At 47.4% G+C, this 15,318-nt stretch overlaps 1 protein-coding gene across 2 annotated transcripts in view; it reads left to right on the top strand.

Moving 5' to 3' along the window:
- Positions 1–15,042, top strand: part of LOC146182979 (dnaJ protein homolog 1-like) — a 32,998-nt gene extending 17,956 nt beyond the window's left edge. Inside the window, exons 2-4 of one of the 2 annotated variants that reach the window (XM_084608999.1) lie at positions 7,186–8,195; positions 10,566–10,664; positions 14,094–15,042. In XM_084608999.1, coding sequence (XP_084465125.1) covers positions 7,191–8,195; positions 10,566–10,664; positions 14,094–14,369 — 1,380 coding nt within the window. In that variant the 5' untranslated portion in view covers positions 7,186–7,190 and the 3' untranslated portion in view covers positions 14,370–15,042. The remainder of the gene's footprint in view (positions 1–7,185; positions 8,196–10,565; positions 10,665–14,093) is intronic. The other variant, XM_084609000.1, reaches the window with a different exon arrangement.
- Positions 15,043–15,318: the final 276 nt, after the last annotated feature.

Genomic DNA, 15,318 nt, shown 5'->3' with positions numbered 1-15,318 from the left:
GCAACACTGCTGTAAGGACAGCCTTGCACTTCATGACGGTATAAATGATGCCCCATTCCTACTCAATACAGGCGTCAAACACACGCATTCACATCTTCGTTTCTTACGTAGGCATTTCAACAATGTACTGGTGTCTTATGTTTCAGCTTTTATAAAAGCCCAAGAACAGTAATACATGTGAGGCATGTGGAGCCTACCGTAACTTATCTTGCAAAGAGCAGCGCGGCGCAGTGTCGTGAATTCGACGTCTCGCAGCAGGCCTGCCTCGACCTGGGTCATGCCTGTGTGCAGCCGAGAATGTCGCCAGAAGAAAGCATCATGCAAAGATCCCAGGTAGGGAGGTTCATGGCCAAAATCATGTTGGCCTCTCATATCTGAAACAGGGACATCACAAGGCTACTCGTAGACGACCGTTGTGCCGTCGACAAACCCGACGACGCCAGGTATGCTGCCGTGACGAAGGAAGCCTTTCTTCGCCGCACTAGCTTCACGCCGCCGCAAACGCTTTCGAACTGTCGGCTGCGCGAGGCCGGTGTTCGCCTCGTTGCCAGTCGCGGCTTGGAAGCCACTAGCAGTTCGGAAAAAGCGCAGTGCACACATTATCTGCCGCCGCACAGACAGCGCACTCGGCCGCACACACCTATCTCAGTTCATCGCGTCGCACAATCGCTGTCCTATATCCTTCTCGAGCAGCAACATGCGTCGAAACATCTCGCCAGGCACGTCAAACAGTCTTCGTAAACCGTCCTTCGCCGATGAACACGTCGGGGCGTCGCCGCTACCGCCGAATAGATCGCCGCCATTTTCCCTTTGTGAGCGCTCACAACCCCCGCTCACAATTGGCCCGTAGCCAACGTCATCACTTCAATGTGTTCATGACGTAAACAGCAGATCTCGATGATGTAAAGAACGGCTACTCCCGCCGTGTTGCCGCTGGCCAATAGGAAGATTGTGAGTGTGAGCAGTCTGTAATTCCGCCCCTGGTGACGCTCGGCAATGAATGCAGCGCCCAATTTAAAACGCGTGTGCTAATTTTCCCGGCTAAGAAACCTCGACGCTTTGCCTATACCGCGGCCGACGTTATCGTCTGCTTCGTCGCCCGGAGTAAAGAAAATGATAGTCTTCATCAGCTGTAACAACGTCGCTTTGGAAACACTGATAAGCTCTGGCCTGGCGCTCTGCCTCCCAAATTATCTTTCGGAAGCAACTTTTTCATCTTTTTTTTTTAATTTGTCAGTAGTATTGTGACAGACATAACGCTACGCTTCTGTGGCAGCGTGTAGATGGCTGTTTAACGCTAAACGGTGCCGGTATACTGGCATGCATTGCATTATTTGTGTCGAGCTTCTATTTCTTTTACACAGTACTGGATTGACAGTTAAAATAAACGAGAATCTCTTCGTAAGTTGAAAAGATTGCTGGAAATATCGGTATTATCACTCTACACTGCTTTGCACAAGCTAGTTGGATACGGTTCCTGTGAGGTGGATCACACTCGTCTCGTGCTTTACGAACTGGTAGGCCTCGACTGCCGATGTTAACCATGCACTTTCTAGTTGTCTGTTTAACAAATGGGAATAAACGTAATCGCTTAACTTGAAGGACTCAGTTCGTTACAGCTCAACTTGCATACCCGACGAAAGTAATACTGCTTGGCAGTGGCGTCGCTAGGGTCACCCGCACCCGGTGCGGAGGTGCAGCGCTGCACCCCCCCCCCCCCCCCCCTTCTCTACCCCTCCTCTGTCCCCGCGATTTAAGCACTGAATCGCCTCGGGCATCTCTCAAGCTATCGCTGTAGCTTTTCGCCCGAGGCCCATTTCCTGTATATTACTGGAAATAATTTTTTTTTCAATTTCAATTTCAACTTCCTTTCTACCTCCTCTGTGCTCAGGGTTTGCGTTGAAGTTCGCTTTGCACCAAATCACTCAGTGCGAGTGGCATTTTTTTTTTTCCTTTTTAACACTTATACGCAGTGATCGTGCCCCACGACTGATAGTTCAGTAAAACATCACATCAAAAGCACATATATCCGGAAAAGGCAGAAATATTAACACGTGTAGGTTGCGAGAAAATTCACTGAGCAAGAGGCTTAAGATAGGTGATTGCCCAGTATCAGACCATAAGAACAAAGTGGCCTTTGAACTATGCAATATGTGAACATTATCCGTGTGATTCCCTGTAGCCGCATGCACACAAATATAACAAGGATGTGAAGAGATGAATGCTACAATGACTATAACGGAGTAGCAACGCAACTTCGCATACATATTTAGAGACTATAAAAAAAAATCAGCGAAGAAAACGTGATAATCCGAATAGAAGCGCCTTCCTTTGTCCTGCTTGCGCTAGTGCTTATTACACTGGTTACACGAATTCATCGTAAGAATAAGTTTCCAACGTGCAATAAACAACTGCACGTACGGTAATAATAGCTCAGAGGAAAGGAATGGTGAATACAAACAATGCCAGACTATGCACGTTATCATGCGCGCAGGAATATGCATAGGAATGACAAGTGAGAACTAGAGGCAAATCTATAACTCAAGGAGAACTGGAAAGCACAGCAAATAACTAAAGTCATGAAACAGACAAGCCGTCTATCAGGATCTTCAATGAACACGCTAGAAAACACGACACTTGCAAAAGTCACAAGGAGCAAATAATTATGTCTGCCACATATTCACATTTTTAAATTTTGTATATGCGGCGGACATAATTATTTGATTTTTGTGACTTTTAAAGGCTTACACGTATCCTTCGAACGCATTCGTTAAACAATCAAGAAGCGACCGATATACAAAATATTTGAACACTTGGCCAGTTTTATTCGTGTAAATTATAACAAAATTATCACGGTTATTTTAAAAGCAGACATTCACGAAAAGAGTGCAAGGCGAAAGTACAATCAAGAACTGACCTGTATAAGTAAAATTTTGGTGATATACGAATCCGATTGATACGAATTTCGGGATGATACTAATTCCCGAAACTTTCCCCGGCCAGAATGCATTGTGTACAATGTGCAAAATTTCGGATGTTCCGGTCACTCTCCCGCGCCTCTACGAACTCGGACGCGCGAACTGCGACCGCAACCTTGGGCACTACGCGATCGCCAGCCGCGCTGCATGTACGTACGCATACTGCCGGTCTCGAGAAGAGCGCGCTTCTCTGCACGACGCCGACGTTGAGATTGCCTGTCGCGCTGTGTGCGCCGCGAGTGGCGGACTGTGACCGCGCGACCGTAATAACCCTTCTCGGACGTAAACAGCTCTGCTCAACTGCCTTTCCCATGATTCTGCAAACGTATTCTCTTTCGTTTTGATGATACCAATGTTCGGGTGACAGGAATTCTTTCGCGACCCCGTGAGATTCGTATTACCGAGGTTCTACTGTTACACAATGTTTGAGCACTTAGAAACCATTCTTATTCATGGAAGTTGTAACAAAAAAAAATCACTGTTACATTGAAAGCAGATATTCACGGAGTGTAAAGAAAAATCGGAACTCAAATCAAAATTTTGCTATCCTGTTTTCCAGAACTGCGAAGCTGCTGATCACTGGATCAAAATTGGTGGTTTTTGCCAGCTCTTTCAATAGATAATAATGACAGATCTGATAGCCTAAACTGACCCATTGTAGAAAGTTTTCTATTAGTTTCAGCTTAGAAAATCTTCTCTAACAAGATGCCACAGACCCACATACTGTGAGGAGAAGCTACAGCCCTAATGACAGTTTGGGAATTGAGGGCACAAAATCCCACTCCGTAGTGAATGTCAAGATGTCCAATGCTTCCGAACTGTTGGCGACTTCGAGGGCAATTCCGGCTGCTTTGAGGTGTCTCCTCATCCTAGGAATTTCGATAAGGAGAGCGATGTCGGACAGTCCGTCATCGAATTCGGTAAGTTTCGGAATAGAAACTTTCAGCTCTTCCTCAGTTGAATAAAGGTTTGCTTCAACAGGTCCAAACAGAGTTGCCACATCTCTAATCGCTTCTGGATATTGTGCAGAGCTCGGCATAACATTTTTGAATGCACACCAGCATCGCCTTATTATTTCCTTCCTGCAAGTCTCGAATTTCTGGCTTGTTCACCTGCCATCCTCTTCCTTAACTGGACACACCTTTCAACTGCAATTCCAATTTCGCTTCATTTTATGAGGGCCTGCTCAACAGCATTTTCCACTAGGCGACCATGTTCCTTTTCGAGAAAAACCTTTAGGCCTCCAACTTTGCGACTACTTTGTCAAGGGATAGTCCTTTTGTCTGCAAGTACAGTTGCGCAGCATTGACTTCGTCAAAAACTAAACACCACAGGTGCAAATAACACATGTGCCCTCCTCCTGATATATTTTTTTTTTGTCCTAGTCAGCGCGTAGTGACCAGACTTGCCATCCACTGAGCAACAAGCATTCCGTGCCTTTCGGCGTTTTAAAAGCGTGAGGCGGATGTGTGACTGGACGAGAAGCGAGAAAAGTACAGGATTTAAATGAACAAGACAAAGTACAAAAGACTGCTGGAAAGATGCTGCCAGCGGTCCTAGCTTGAGAAACGAGAGTGAGGTGATGAGTGAGACGAAGAGGCGATGTGGCGGCGCAGCTGCCGAGCTGCCGATGGGTGTCGTCTAACACGCTCCAGTGCAGGGGTTCCTGATGGGTCACGTTAATGCTGGTCTCTCCAGGGTACGCGCACGTACATAGGCCTGTCCAACGTTAAAATCGCGTGGAATCTTTTTCAAGCGCTCCTCAAAACAAAATAATTCGTTCTAAGAGAAGATCACACTTGTCATTTACTGTCTCCACCAGTGCGCGCCTTTTCGTGTCTTTACACAAATTTTTTTCCCCCTCCACCCATTCCTGTATCTCATTGCTGAACCCCCCCCTGAGCATTGCACCCGGTGCGGACTGCCCCTCCCGCACCCCCCTCGCGACGCCACTACTACTTGGGATGACAGGAAATGATTGTCACATGACGTGTTTAAACCTACTGCCCTTCATAGTGCTGCACAGACGAATGCAGGCTTTAATAAGTTCAATGCAGACATGAGCATTCCTTCGGGAATCTACTCAGCTATTATCTCGACGTGCGGCTTCAGGCCTTCGAGGTTCGCTGGCGCTGTCTTGAAATCTTCATGCTTAGCATATTCTGAGATGGTATCCAGTAGTGACGAATCGTGCGACCTTGGAGGCCGGGGTCCCCCCTCCCCCCCCTTCTCGCCCAATCTTTTGGTTGGGGACGGTGCCTGTCTGGAATGACATAAGGTCTCTACCAGGTTCCGTCATGCTGAATTCAATGTTTTTCTTTTTTTGTTTGTTCTTTTTTTTTCTTAAACGACCACTGGTAGCTCTGATGAAAATTCAGACATCACCTTTTAGAACGCAGTCCGAGTATTCTTTTTCCAACTAATGCTTGCGTTGGTGATGTAGGGACTGACAATACGGCTGTTACAAATGCCACACCAAGCCATCTTACATTGTTCTTGCTATGACGTAGCCAATGTAGGTTATATTGTCGCACCAATAATGGGGTATTGTACAAAATGACATTCGAGCGCTATTGTCCTGTTCCCTCCTCGTCCTTGTGATTTTGAGCGCTTCGCTGTATTGACGATGAACCAACACGCCCAAACATTTTTTTTCCCTTCTGACATTCGAGTCGCTGCAAAATCGGACCTCGTCTGTCCAGACCACTATGCTTAGAAATTCCGGGTGTTCATCACATATAATTAGGCACAATGTGTAAAAATGGAGCCATTTCTGAAAGTCATTCTATGACAGTCCCTGGTAAAAAAGCATTATTTGGGTGGCAGCGGTGTCTTTAAAGTGACCTCAAAACTTAAGCCGTGTTAGCTCCGTGCCCATCGAAAATTTGCCTGACACTAAGCCTCCGGCCTCGCAAAACGTAAGTGAAGACATCTATGCCAGAATGATCGTTTCCACTCCCTGGCGTTGTCCTTTTCTGAACCTATACTGATCCAGTGTATTCTTAAATCGATTAAATATCGATGTGAACTTAGTACGAGCCGGCACACAGCGACCAGGATGTTTGACAGCATTAGTCTGGATGCCGACCCCGCTTCCATTTCCGCGCTGAAATCAGCGGTCGCAATGTCCACATTATCGGCAGAGGAGTATCGCAGTTGCGCTGGCGTGGCCATTCTCACAATTAACCCGATGCGACGTGACGCTTTAATCTTAGGCGGCACTTCCACATATTGAAGTGAATTTAAACACTGCACCTTATCATATGCGCACCTAAAAAAAATGCGTGTCAAATGAAAACGTCTGGGCTTTTTGGAAAACACTTTCTAACACATGTTTACAACAACCGCAAGAACAACAGTCTGATAGCATTCAGCCACTGCCGCGCAAGCCCTTACGCGGACCAACCTTTTCTTTTTCGGACTCCGTTCACCACATACGCAGCGATTATAGGAAGTTGGAAGCTCAACCTAATGAGTAAACCAATGCATGATGACAACTGAAATTGAGCTCCCCGGGCAGCCATAACAGAAGTGGCGAATACAAAAATAAAACTGCGGCTCAGCCCATCGGGGCTCTCAGAACCGACATCCACGCGGCTGACCATGGCTATCTGTTCAAGCGCCTAGGCTCCCTTGCCAGGGAAATTAGCACACGCGTTTCGAATTGGGCGCTACATTCATTACACGTCACCACGGGACGTTCAGCTTGCGCCATACTTCTGGCGCTCCTCGTGCGCTCAGCTTCGGTCGCGTGCAGAAAAAACCGTCGGATTTCATCGAGCTGCAGATCTCTAGAAAATGAGTTTTTCTTCCTTTCAAATACAGATATGGCATCGTCTGGTTCACGGCATCAAACTGCCCATTGTAACTAATAGCTCAACTACGATAATTAAAAGTGAAAATTTGTTAATTACCTTCTTAAAGAGGTGTCTTGCAACAAGTAATGTCCGCTGGTGTAGAGAGTGTGTTCCTGGAAATATTGTTTTTCGGTTTTCTGTCTACTATTTTTTAAAACTACTTAGTCTTCCTGAGAAAGATAGAGAGGGAATAAACTTTACTTATGCACCCTGTATATCTCATATGTGAAATACTGGTGCCTTGTAAAGCGTGTAGAATGTTCCATGAACTGTCCGTGAAGCAATTTGAACTGAAGTGAATTTTCATATGGTGCTAACTGGTGTACTACCTTTCTGCTTGATTTTACAAGGTACCATGCACCATGACAAGTACGCCTTCCTCGGCATCGACAAAAATTCCAGCGAGGCTGACATCGGGAGAGCCTACCGGCGACTTGCCTTGAGGTACCACCCGGACAAGAACAAAGCCTCCGACGCCGAGGAAAAGTTCAAAAGACTACGCGATGCCTACAAAGTGCTAAGTGACAAGGACAAGCGTGACGAGTACGACAGTAAGCTTAAACAGTACGATTCCAGAGGCGACGTACCAGAGTGGCAGATGGGCCCAAGCTTCGGATTTCATTCCAAATATTTTTGGTCGCTCAGCAAAACTGCCGATGAACCATCGGGCAGAACACATGACACACCATTTCGGTTCGGCGCCAGCTCATCATCAACCCGGACAGCGAGTGACGATCCACGCGCAGAATGCTCGAAGACATTTAACGCGCCGCACTGGTCCGGGTTCAGACCCTCATCGGAGGCACAGTTCGATAGCCGCTGGTCATCCCCTTGTTATTCGCGCGGGGCGCAATTCGGCTACGGCACATCGTCGGCCGGCGAGAATATTAGTGGCATGGGACGTTCAAGAGAGTCGAACTACTCTGAGTACGAAGAATACTACTCAGAGTACGAACCTTCCTTTAGAGGCTGGCGTGGTCACACATCCAACGTGTTCACGGATCGCTCAGCAAATTCGAGAACACGCCCTGAGAGACCCCGTGTGAAGAGTCCTGACATGGAGCTAGACGTGTTCGTGACATTGGAAGAGGTTCTCACAGGCACCGTCAAGGTCATCCGTTTTAAGAGAACGGTACTGGCAGCGGATGGCTGCACGCCAATAAGCAAGGAGAAGGTCCTAAGCGTTCGCGTTGAGCCGGGCTGTTTGCGGGGCACCAAGATCACATTCCCCCACGAAGGAGACCAGCTTCCTGATACCATCGCGGCGGACGTTGTTGTCACCATACGCGACGAGGAACATACACATTTCACGAGGATGGGAGCAGATCTCTACTACACAGCTAGAATCTCCTGCGATGAGGTAAGTGCCCAAGTCTAAAGCCCCTCAATAAACTACCTAAGTCTGGTCCCAAAGCGCTTATTAAGGCGAAAACCTTTAATGGCTCATAATGTCGTGGACAAAATGCATTCCGCTTTTGCGGCGTCTCTGATTGGTCGAGGCGGGATGACGTCATAGAGGTATCCACCAATAACAGAGCACCACCACCGTATGGGCGAATGCGTGCCTTATATGGCCCTGTCAATCAATGATCAATTTTTAATTATAATTTTAATTACTAATCGATGAATAATTATACTCATTAATTATTTATAATCAATTAATAGTTAAATGTTTATTTTTACCTATTTACCGAGTGATTAAATAATAAAACTAACGACTAATCAACTAAATAATTAATCACTCATCACTGCCAATTGCCTAGAAGAATGCGGCACTCAGGCTTTCGCCTTTCACTACTTCAGTCGCTAAAGTCTCTCGTAATGTTTTTTTACTGGAAAAGTACTGCGAATGTGTTCTCTTCTTGCACTACATGTTTACGCCCAACCATGAAGAACGTTGTGTCCTTGTGCATATTTTTTTTACCTTTGGCGCAGCGTAAAGCATGTTTCAGCAAATTACGTGAAAAAGGGTTCGGTGTTGCTGAATACTTCTTGGTCAAGTTAAGGAGGTCTTAAGGCAGGCCACGTGTTAGAGATAAGGGGCGCCTTTCGTCCCGTCGACGGAGCCCCAAAAGTGTAATCGTGGTCCCTTCTGCAAAATGATTCCAGAGTATAATGGTATCTTCGACTATAGTCATTCTGAGGGCGCGGGTCTGGGGCGAACTTGTTCACGCCACGTGATGGTAACAGAAAAGCCAGAATTCACCTGGGCTATGGTCCATTTATCCCAGATTTCCCATCTCCCATATGTTCGTGCTCCCCGCATTCTGCCGCTGGCAAGGAGCTCTTTACAAGTGAACAACCTTTTTTTTCCAGTAGCGCATATTTCCGGCAGGCGAGGAACGTTTGATGGCACGGGAAACTGTCCAGTGATCTTCTACATATGTATACGCCCAGGTATGAAAAGTTGCAGTACTTAAAAGCCGCCAGTCTGGTCTCTTTAATTAAAACGCAAAATTTTAATCCCACAATGCATTGCTTCACGCTTGACATTGCGCCTGCGTATAAGGTAGCCTCTGCGATGTGATTACACAAGCTGGGGCATCGATTTTCTATCGATGCCTTGGCTTTCTCTCCTTAGATCCTTATCCGTTAAGAATGTATCGATTTTCACGAAATGAAACCACGATCATGACGACGATAGGATCGAGCTATATGAGGAGGATTAGCGCGAGCGGAATAACGTCGTTATCCTGTTGCGTTTCGTTGGCAAATTCACACTGATTGGAGGTGTATCCTTGTTTACACGCTAACGAGATATACATCTACCGCTAAAGTTCCAAAGAGGGCATGGGAACAGTAGTGCGCGCTGTATTGTGAATACTTTCAGGTCCATCGCAGCGCAGTGTTTATTAGGCAATACTACTAGATTGTACCACTGCTGCATAAAAAACGATATCAAGCTCCTTCGCGTACGCATGTTCGCACAACGTTCTATGAAACGCCAATGATCGAGGTCAAGCCCCGGGTACGCGCCGAACTGGGCCCGCACTGGACTCGAAAGCCTCCTATGGCGGCCGAGACAGTGTAATCACATCGCAGGCGTGTTTTCAACCCGAAAGCAATATCAAACTCATTCATGTAAGCCTATTTCAAGCAGGAAATAGCCAAAGAAAGCATCTACGGTAATTCTAGAAGCAGCTCATTGTTCGAAGCTAGGACAGGAGTATTTCGGGCTAACGTGCACCGAGTCAAGTACCAATAGATAGACACGTTATGTGGTGTGTGTGGAGAGGTTGAGGACCGGCTGAACACTTAATAATTTCCTGTAAAGGGTCCGCCCTTCAAGACAAGGGGGCAGATTTAGGCAAAGCATTGGTGTTTAGGGATAGTGGAGGAAAATAGACTTTGAAAAGGTTGAAATAACCAAATGAAGGTTAGCTGATTGGTGGCTGAAATGAAGAAAAGAATAGGTAGAAATTGTATTACAATTCACAGCTAGGTGGCCTGTGGAGCCGCCGCCTAGTTCAAAGGGTTCAACCTTATCCATCTATCCATCCATCCGTCCATCCATCCGTCTTCATTTTTCCTTCAACAGCTTTTTTTTTCGGTTGGGACATCAATCAGGCGTCCACCCGATACAGAGGAGACTGGCCATCATCGTGATAATCTATATAGTGGACACCTTTCCGAGGTCCTTGAAGATGCTAGCACTGCACGCAATTGTTATCTGACCATTCCGGTACGATTGCAAACGTGACTTCTTTTTCTTTCTCTCCTACATTTACAGGCTATACGGTTTTACGAAGCGAGAGTGCCTACCCTGGCCGGTGCACACATAAGAATGCCGCTGACGCTGAGGAACATCAACTTCTGCTACGCCGACTGGGTAGCCTCTGGTTTCGGCCTGCCTCGCCACAACAACCCGACAGAGCGAGGCGACCTCAGAATATATTTGACAGTGTATTAAGGAATCCGCCCGAAGGAGAGCGAGAAATGAGAAAAGAACGCGGATTTTGCCGTCAGTTACTACCCAAGTAGCACACATTACGTGGCCCACCTTGGGCCCGTATGGGCAAGTCGGGCTTGGGTAACCACGATAACACCTATGAGGGCCCCCTTTAGGGATCAAGCGGGCAAGCCCAAGTTGGGCTTGCCCCTGCTTTTTCTATCTGGGCATCATATAGGCGCGGAAAGGGCTAACTGATTACCTATTCCCACATCTGGCCCTCAAGGGTCCCGCTTGGGAAATTTTAGGGCCGATGCAAATAAAATTTGGGCTCTGTGTAGGAAAAGCCTGGGCTAATCTAATTGGGGCTGCCCACTCAAAAGTCGAATAGGACCCGCATGGGCCGCGGCGGGGCTAAATACGGGTATGCCCGCACATTGCCTAAATGGGACCCTTGAGGGGTACTTGAGGGAAGGTCAGACGAAAATGTGGAATTCATGCAGAGGATTCCTGGGCTGCCCCAAATGGGGCTGCCCACCAAAAACCTAGATAATTTCCGCATGGTCGTTAGCTGGGCAGGCAAGCACTCCTTCCCGCTTCTGCCCGCATCGGTCCCTTGCGGGGAAATTTAGGGCAGATGCGATGCAAATGTGGGCCTAAAGCAAATAGATGACGGGCAAGTCCGCTTGGGGCTGCCAACGCAAAACCCGAATAGGTCCCACATGGTTCGCGGCCGGGCTGAAAAGCTAGCACACCACCACGCTGCCCACACGGGTATTTCTTGGGGTACTTGCGGGAAAATGCAACCTATATTCGTAGTCCATGCGGTAAAAATAAGGTCAGCCCAATTGGGGCGGCCCATGAAAGGCCGCAGTGGGCCCCAAATTGGCCGTAGGCGGGCATACCGCTCTGAAACGTCTCCACTCTATATTTAAGGCACCATTTTATTTGTGTAAATCATCTTATACCGGCCACTAATTGCCTCTTCTGGAGGTTTCACATAACTGTCTTAAGCATATCTATGCAATGAATAAAGACTGTCTATGTTTACTCTACAAACTACGTTAATTATGCAGTATCGACAAAAAATATGCAACAGTAACTGTTCCGCTTTACGGGGATGTACTGAACGACCTCCAAATGTTTCCTACGGCATTACCATTCTGCACGCAGCACCGAAATAAATACTCAGACCAACATGTTGGGCTGACGTGGGCGAGCCCACATTATTGTACTGTTGGGAATAAATTTCTCTCATGTTACTGAGTGTAGCATACAAGCAAAAAAAAATAGTGCTTAATGTTTCATACTTGATTATTGGAACTTGGGCAGCCCTGAAAATGCCCGATTCAAGCCTGAGGGCAGCACGTGGGTCAGCCCGAAACGGACTGGCTTTCGCAAATCCCGCGCCTGTACAATTGAGGTATTGGAGGGATTAGTCCACTTTAAAATTAAAACCTTGATCAATGGGATGTCACTGCCTGCACAAACGTGGGACCCATTAATGGTTCTGGTGTGCTGCCCACATTCGTCTACCTGGGCTGAATGCGGGCAGCCCTATTTGGGCTGAATGCGGGCAGCCCCATTTGGGCTGCCCACACGGATACAGTTTGGGACCGATCGCGGCGAAATTGGGCAGCCCACGCGGGGCCCCTCTGGGTACGTGTTGCAAATCCCGCATGGGGCCCGTATGGGCTGCCCTCAAGGGCCCAACGCGGGCCCCCACGTCATAGCCCACTTTGTGCTACTTGGGTACGCTGATGTTACCATTCGCAGGAAGTTTTGACAGCGCAGTACCGCTTTACGAAGTAAAATTGGAGTGTAGGCAGCGTGTACAAGTTCGTCATCTATTCTTCCGTCCCCTATTGCTCTGAGTGCGAGCAAATAGCACGAAAACCGCACTACTAAATAGACGCAGTGCCAACCATCCATCCGTCTTCTTTGTCTTTCATTCAACAGCTTTTTTTTTCGCTTGGGACACCAACCAGGCGTCCCGCCGATACAAAGGGACTGGCCATCATCATCATGTATAGATGATGACGAGTTGAGGCCATTCCCTTCGTAACGGGCGGATACGGCATACAATTGCTGCCATCTATCGGACCTTCAGCGAACCACGCTACGCGACGCCATGTTGAAGGGTTGAGTGAGTCGTCTGAGCTTAGGGCTGCTGCCATCGTGGTAGCAGCGTCTGCTTTGTGCTGTGATTTCCGGGCTATTTGTTCGCATTCAGAGCAAAAAAGACGGAATAATAGACGATTTACTTGTCAATGCTGCCTACATTTCAATTTTACTTCGTGAAGCGATACTGCGCTGCCAAAACCTCTTGCGAACGGTGGCATCAGCGAAGCTATACACGGCAAAACGCAAAACATTGGTTGCTATTCCGGCGCATTCCTTGATACACTGCTCAAATACGCGTCCATGAAAGTGCAAAACATATTCATATTGCTACCGGGTGTAAAGCATGTCTGCGATGTCATTACGCTGTGTTAGCCGCCACAGACGGACGGCTTTTTGTGGGGACTGACACAGCATAATGTAGCTTCGTTGATGCCACCGTTCGCAAGAAAGTTTGGCAGCTCAGTATCGCTTCACGAAATAAAATTGGAATTCCACCGATTTAGGAGGCTCCCCGCTCCTGGCACGCAGGCCTGAGGAACGGGGGCTGGAACCTCCGCGACTAAGATTCACCAGTCCTTAGTCGCGGAGGTTCCAGACCCCGTTCCTCAGGCCTGCGTGCCAGGAGCGGGGAGTAGGGGACCTCCTAAATCGGTGGAAACTAGGTTTTCATCATCATCAGCCGCCACAGGATGTTTTCGAGTCCAGCACGGGCAAGGCTCAATTTGTTACTGTTGTTGTTTCTGTTGTTGTGGCTGTAGAAAGAAGGAAACGAAAATGCACGGGCCTGCTACTGGCTGTGTAGCTGAGCCACCTCCGCTGCCTCGTGCAGATAGAAGAGAAAATAGAGATGAAAGAAAAGGAAGAGCGAGAGAAAGACGCGCGCCGCAACAACAGCCGTCGTCCACCACCGAAATGGTCGCTGGTGCAATGGCGGCCTACAACTGATAATTCTGTGGCAGGCTAGCCCCCGTCGCAAGCGGCGGTGACCTTTCTGTCCCAGCCCCATCAGGGGAGTACAGCTCATCAATGTTACTGCGCCCGGCGTTTGGCCGTGATCATTGTCGCAGCAGGACGTTTGGACGAGTTAGTACATGTTCTTGATTTTTATAGCGCTGAAGAAACACCACAGGAAGAACTCGCAAAAGGGCCTAGAAGATGCTGACACTGCACGCAGTTATTAACTGATTACTCCGGAGCGATTGCAAACGTGACTTCTTTTTATTTCTCTCTCTCCTGTATTTACAGGCTATAAGCTATTACGAAGCAAGGGTGCCTACCCTGACCGGTGAACACATAACAATGCCACTGACGCTGAGGAACATCAACATGTGCTACGCCGACATGGTCGTCTCGGGTGGTGGACTGCCTCACCATGATGACCCCACAGAGAGAGGCGACCTCAGAATATATTTGGAGATAGCAAATTGGGTTATGATGCAGATTTACATAGAAGTGTTACCCCAATTTTTTTTCTTCTGCCTCGACTGTGAGTTCATAGCGCGCAGGGGGCATTCCCACTAAGGTGTCAAATGGATGTAGAAGATGTTTTTTACATATAAGGATTACTGACTGCACAGGAGCGTAAACTTGCTGCACTGTGCTTACGAGGCTGATTTTTTTTTTATTTTAACTACTGATATCAGAGGTCACCTGCACTGTTTCGTTTTTGTGCATCTGTATGTGTGTTTGTGTGTGTGTGAGAGTAGTCGGGTTTTTTGTGCAACTGCCTGTAGTGTGTATGAAAATGTATAAAGGACAGGCTATTTTTTCATGCTCTGCGTGCTAAGTGTGGGTGCTAAGGAAACCATGCTCAAGCTTGGTTACGGGGCTGTTTTTTTCTTTTAATTATTGATATCAAGGATCACCTGCGTTCCGTTTTTATGCGTCTTTGTGTGTGAGTAGTCGTATGCGCAACTGCGTGTAGTGCATATGAACACGACTCATAAAGAACCACTTGTTTTTTCATGTTCAACTTCTCAAGTTATGTATAGCCAACTTCTCAAGTTATGTATAGCTTTCGGTGATGCTGAACCCATGCTCAAGTTTGGTTACGATGCTGTTTTTTTTTAACTACTGATATCAGATCATCTGCGCTGTTCCGGTCTGTATGTTTGTTTCTGACTGTGTGAGTAGTCAGGTTTTATGTGCAACTGCCTGTAGTGTGTATGAAGACGATTTATAAAGGACAACCTGTTTTATAATGTTGTACGTGTCAAGTGTGTTATGTAGCTTTGGGTGCTGCAAACCCTTGCTAAAGTTTGGTCGCGCGACGGCAGCGCCACATATTTCGCCTAGCAGCGAATCCTGAAATGTCGGGTGGCGCCGCGTGTTGCCGTTCCCCTATACTTTCCCGAAAACACCAGCAACGGAAGTGCCGGGTTCGTCACAAAAAAGTAAACCCAACGAAAAGCAAGTCAATAAAGCCTTACGCTTTTTTCGAGCGTACACCGCAGTACTCAAACTGAAATGC

The sequence above is a fragment of the Amblyomma maculatum genome, chromosome 7 (genome assembly GCF_055883805.1).
Source record: "Amblyomma maculatum isolate TAMU_Amacu chromosome 7, ASM5588380v1, whole genome shotgun sequence".
NCBI classification, from domain to species: Eukaryota; Metazoa; Arthropoda; class Arachnida; order Ixodida; family Ixodidae; genus Amblyomma; species Amblyomma maculatum.
The sequence above is the reverse complement of the archived record's forward strand: the minus strand, read 5'-3'. Positions and strand labels throughout refer to the sequence as shown.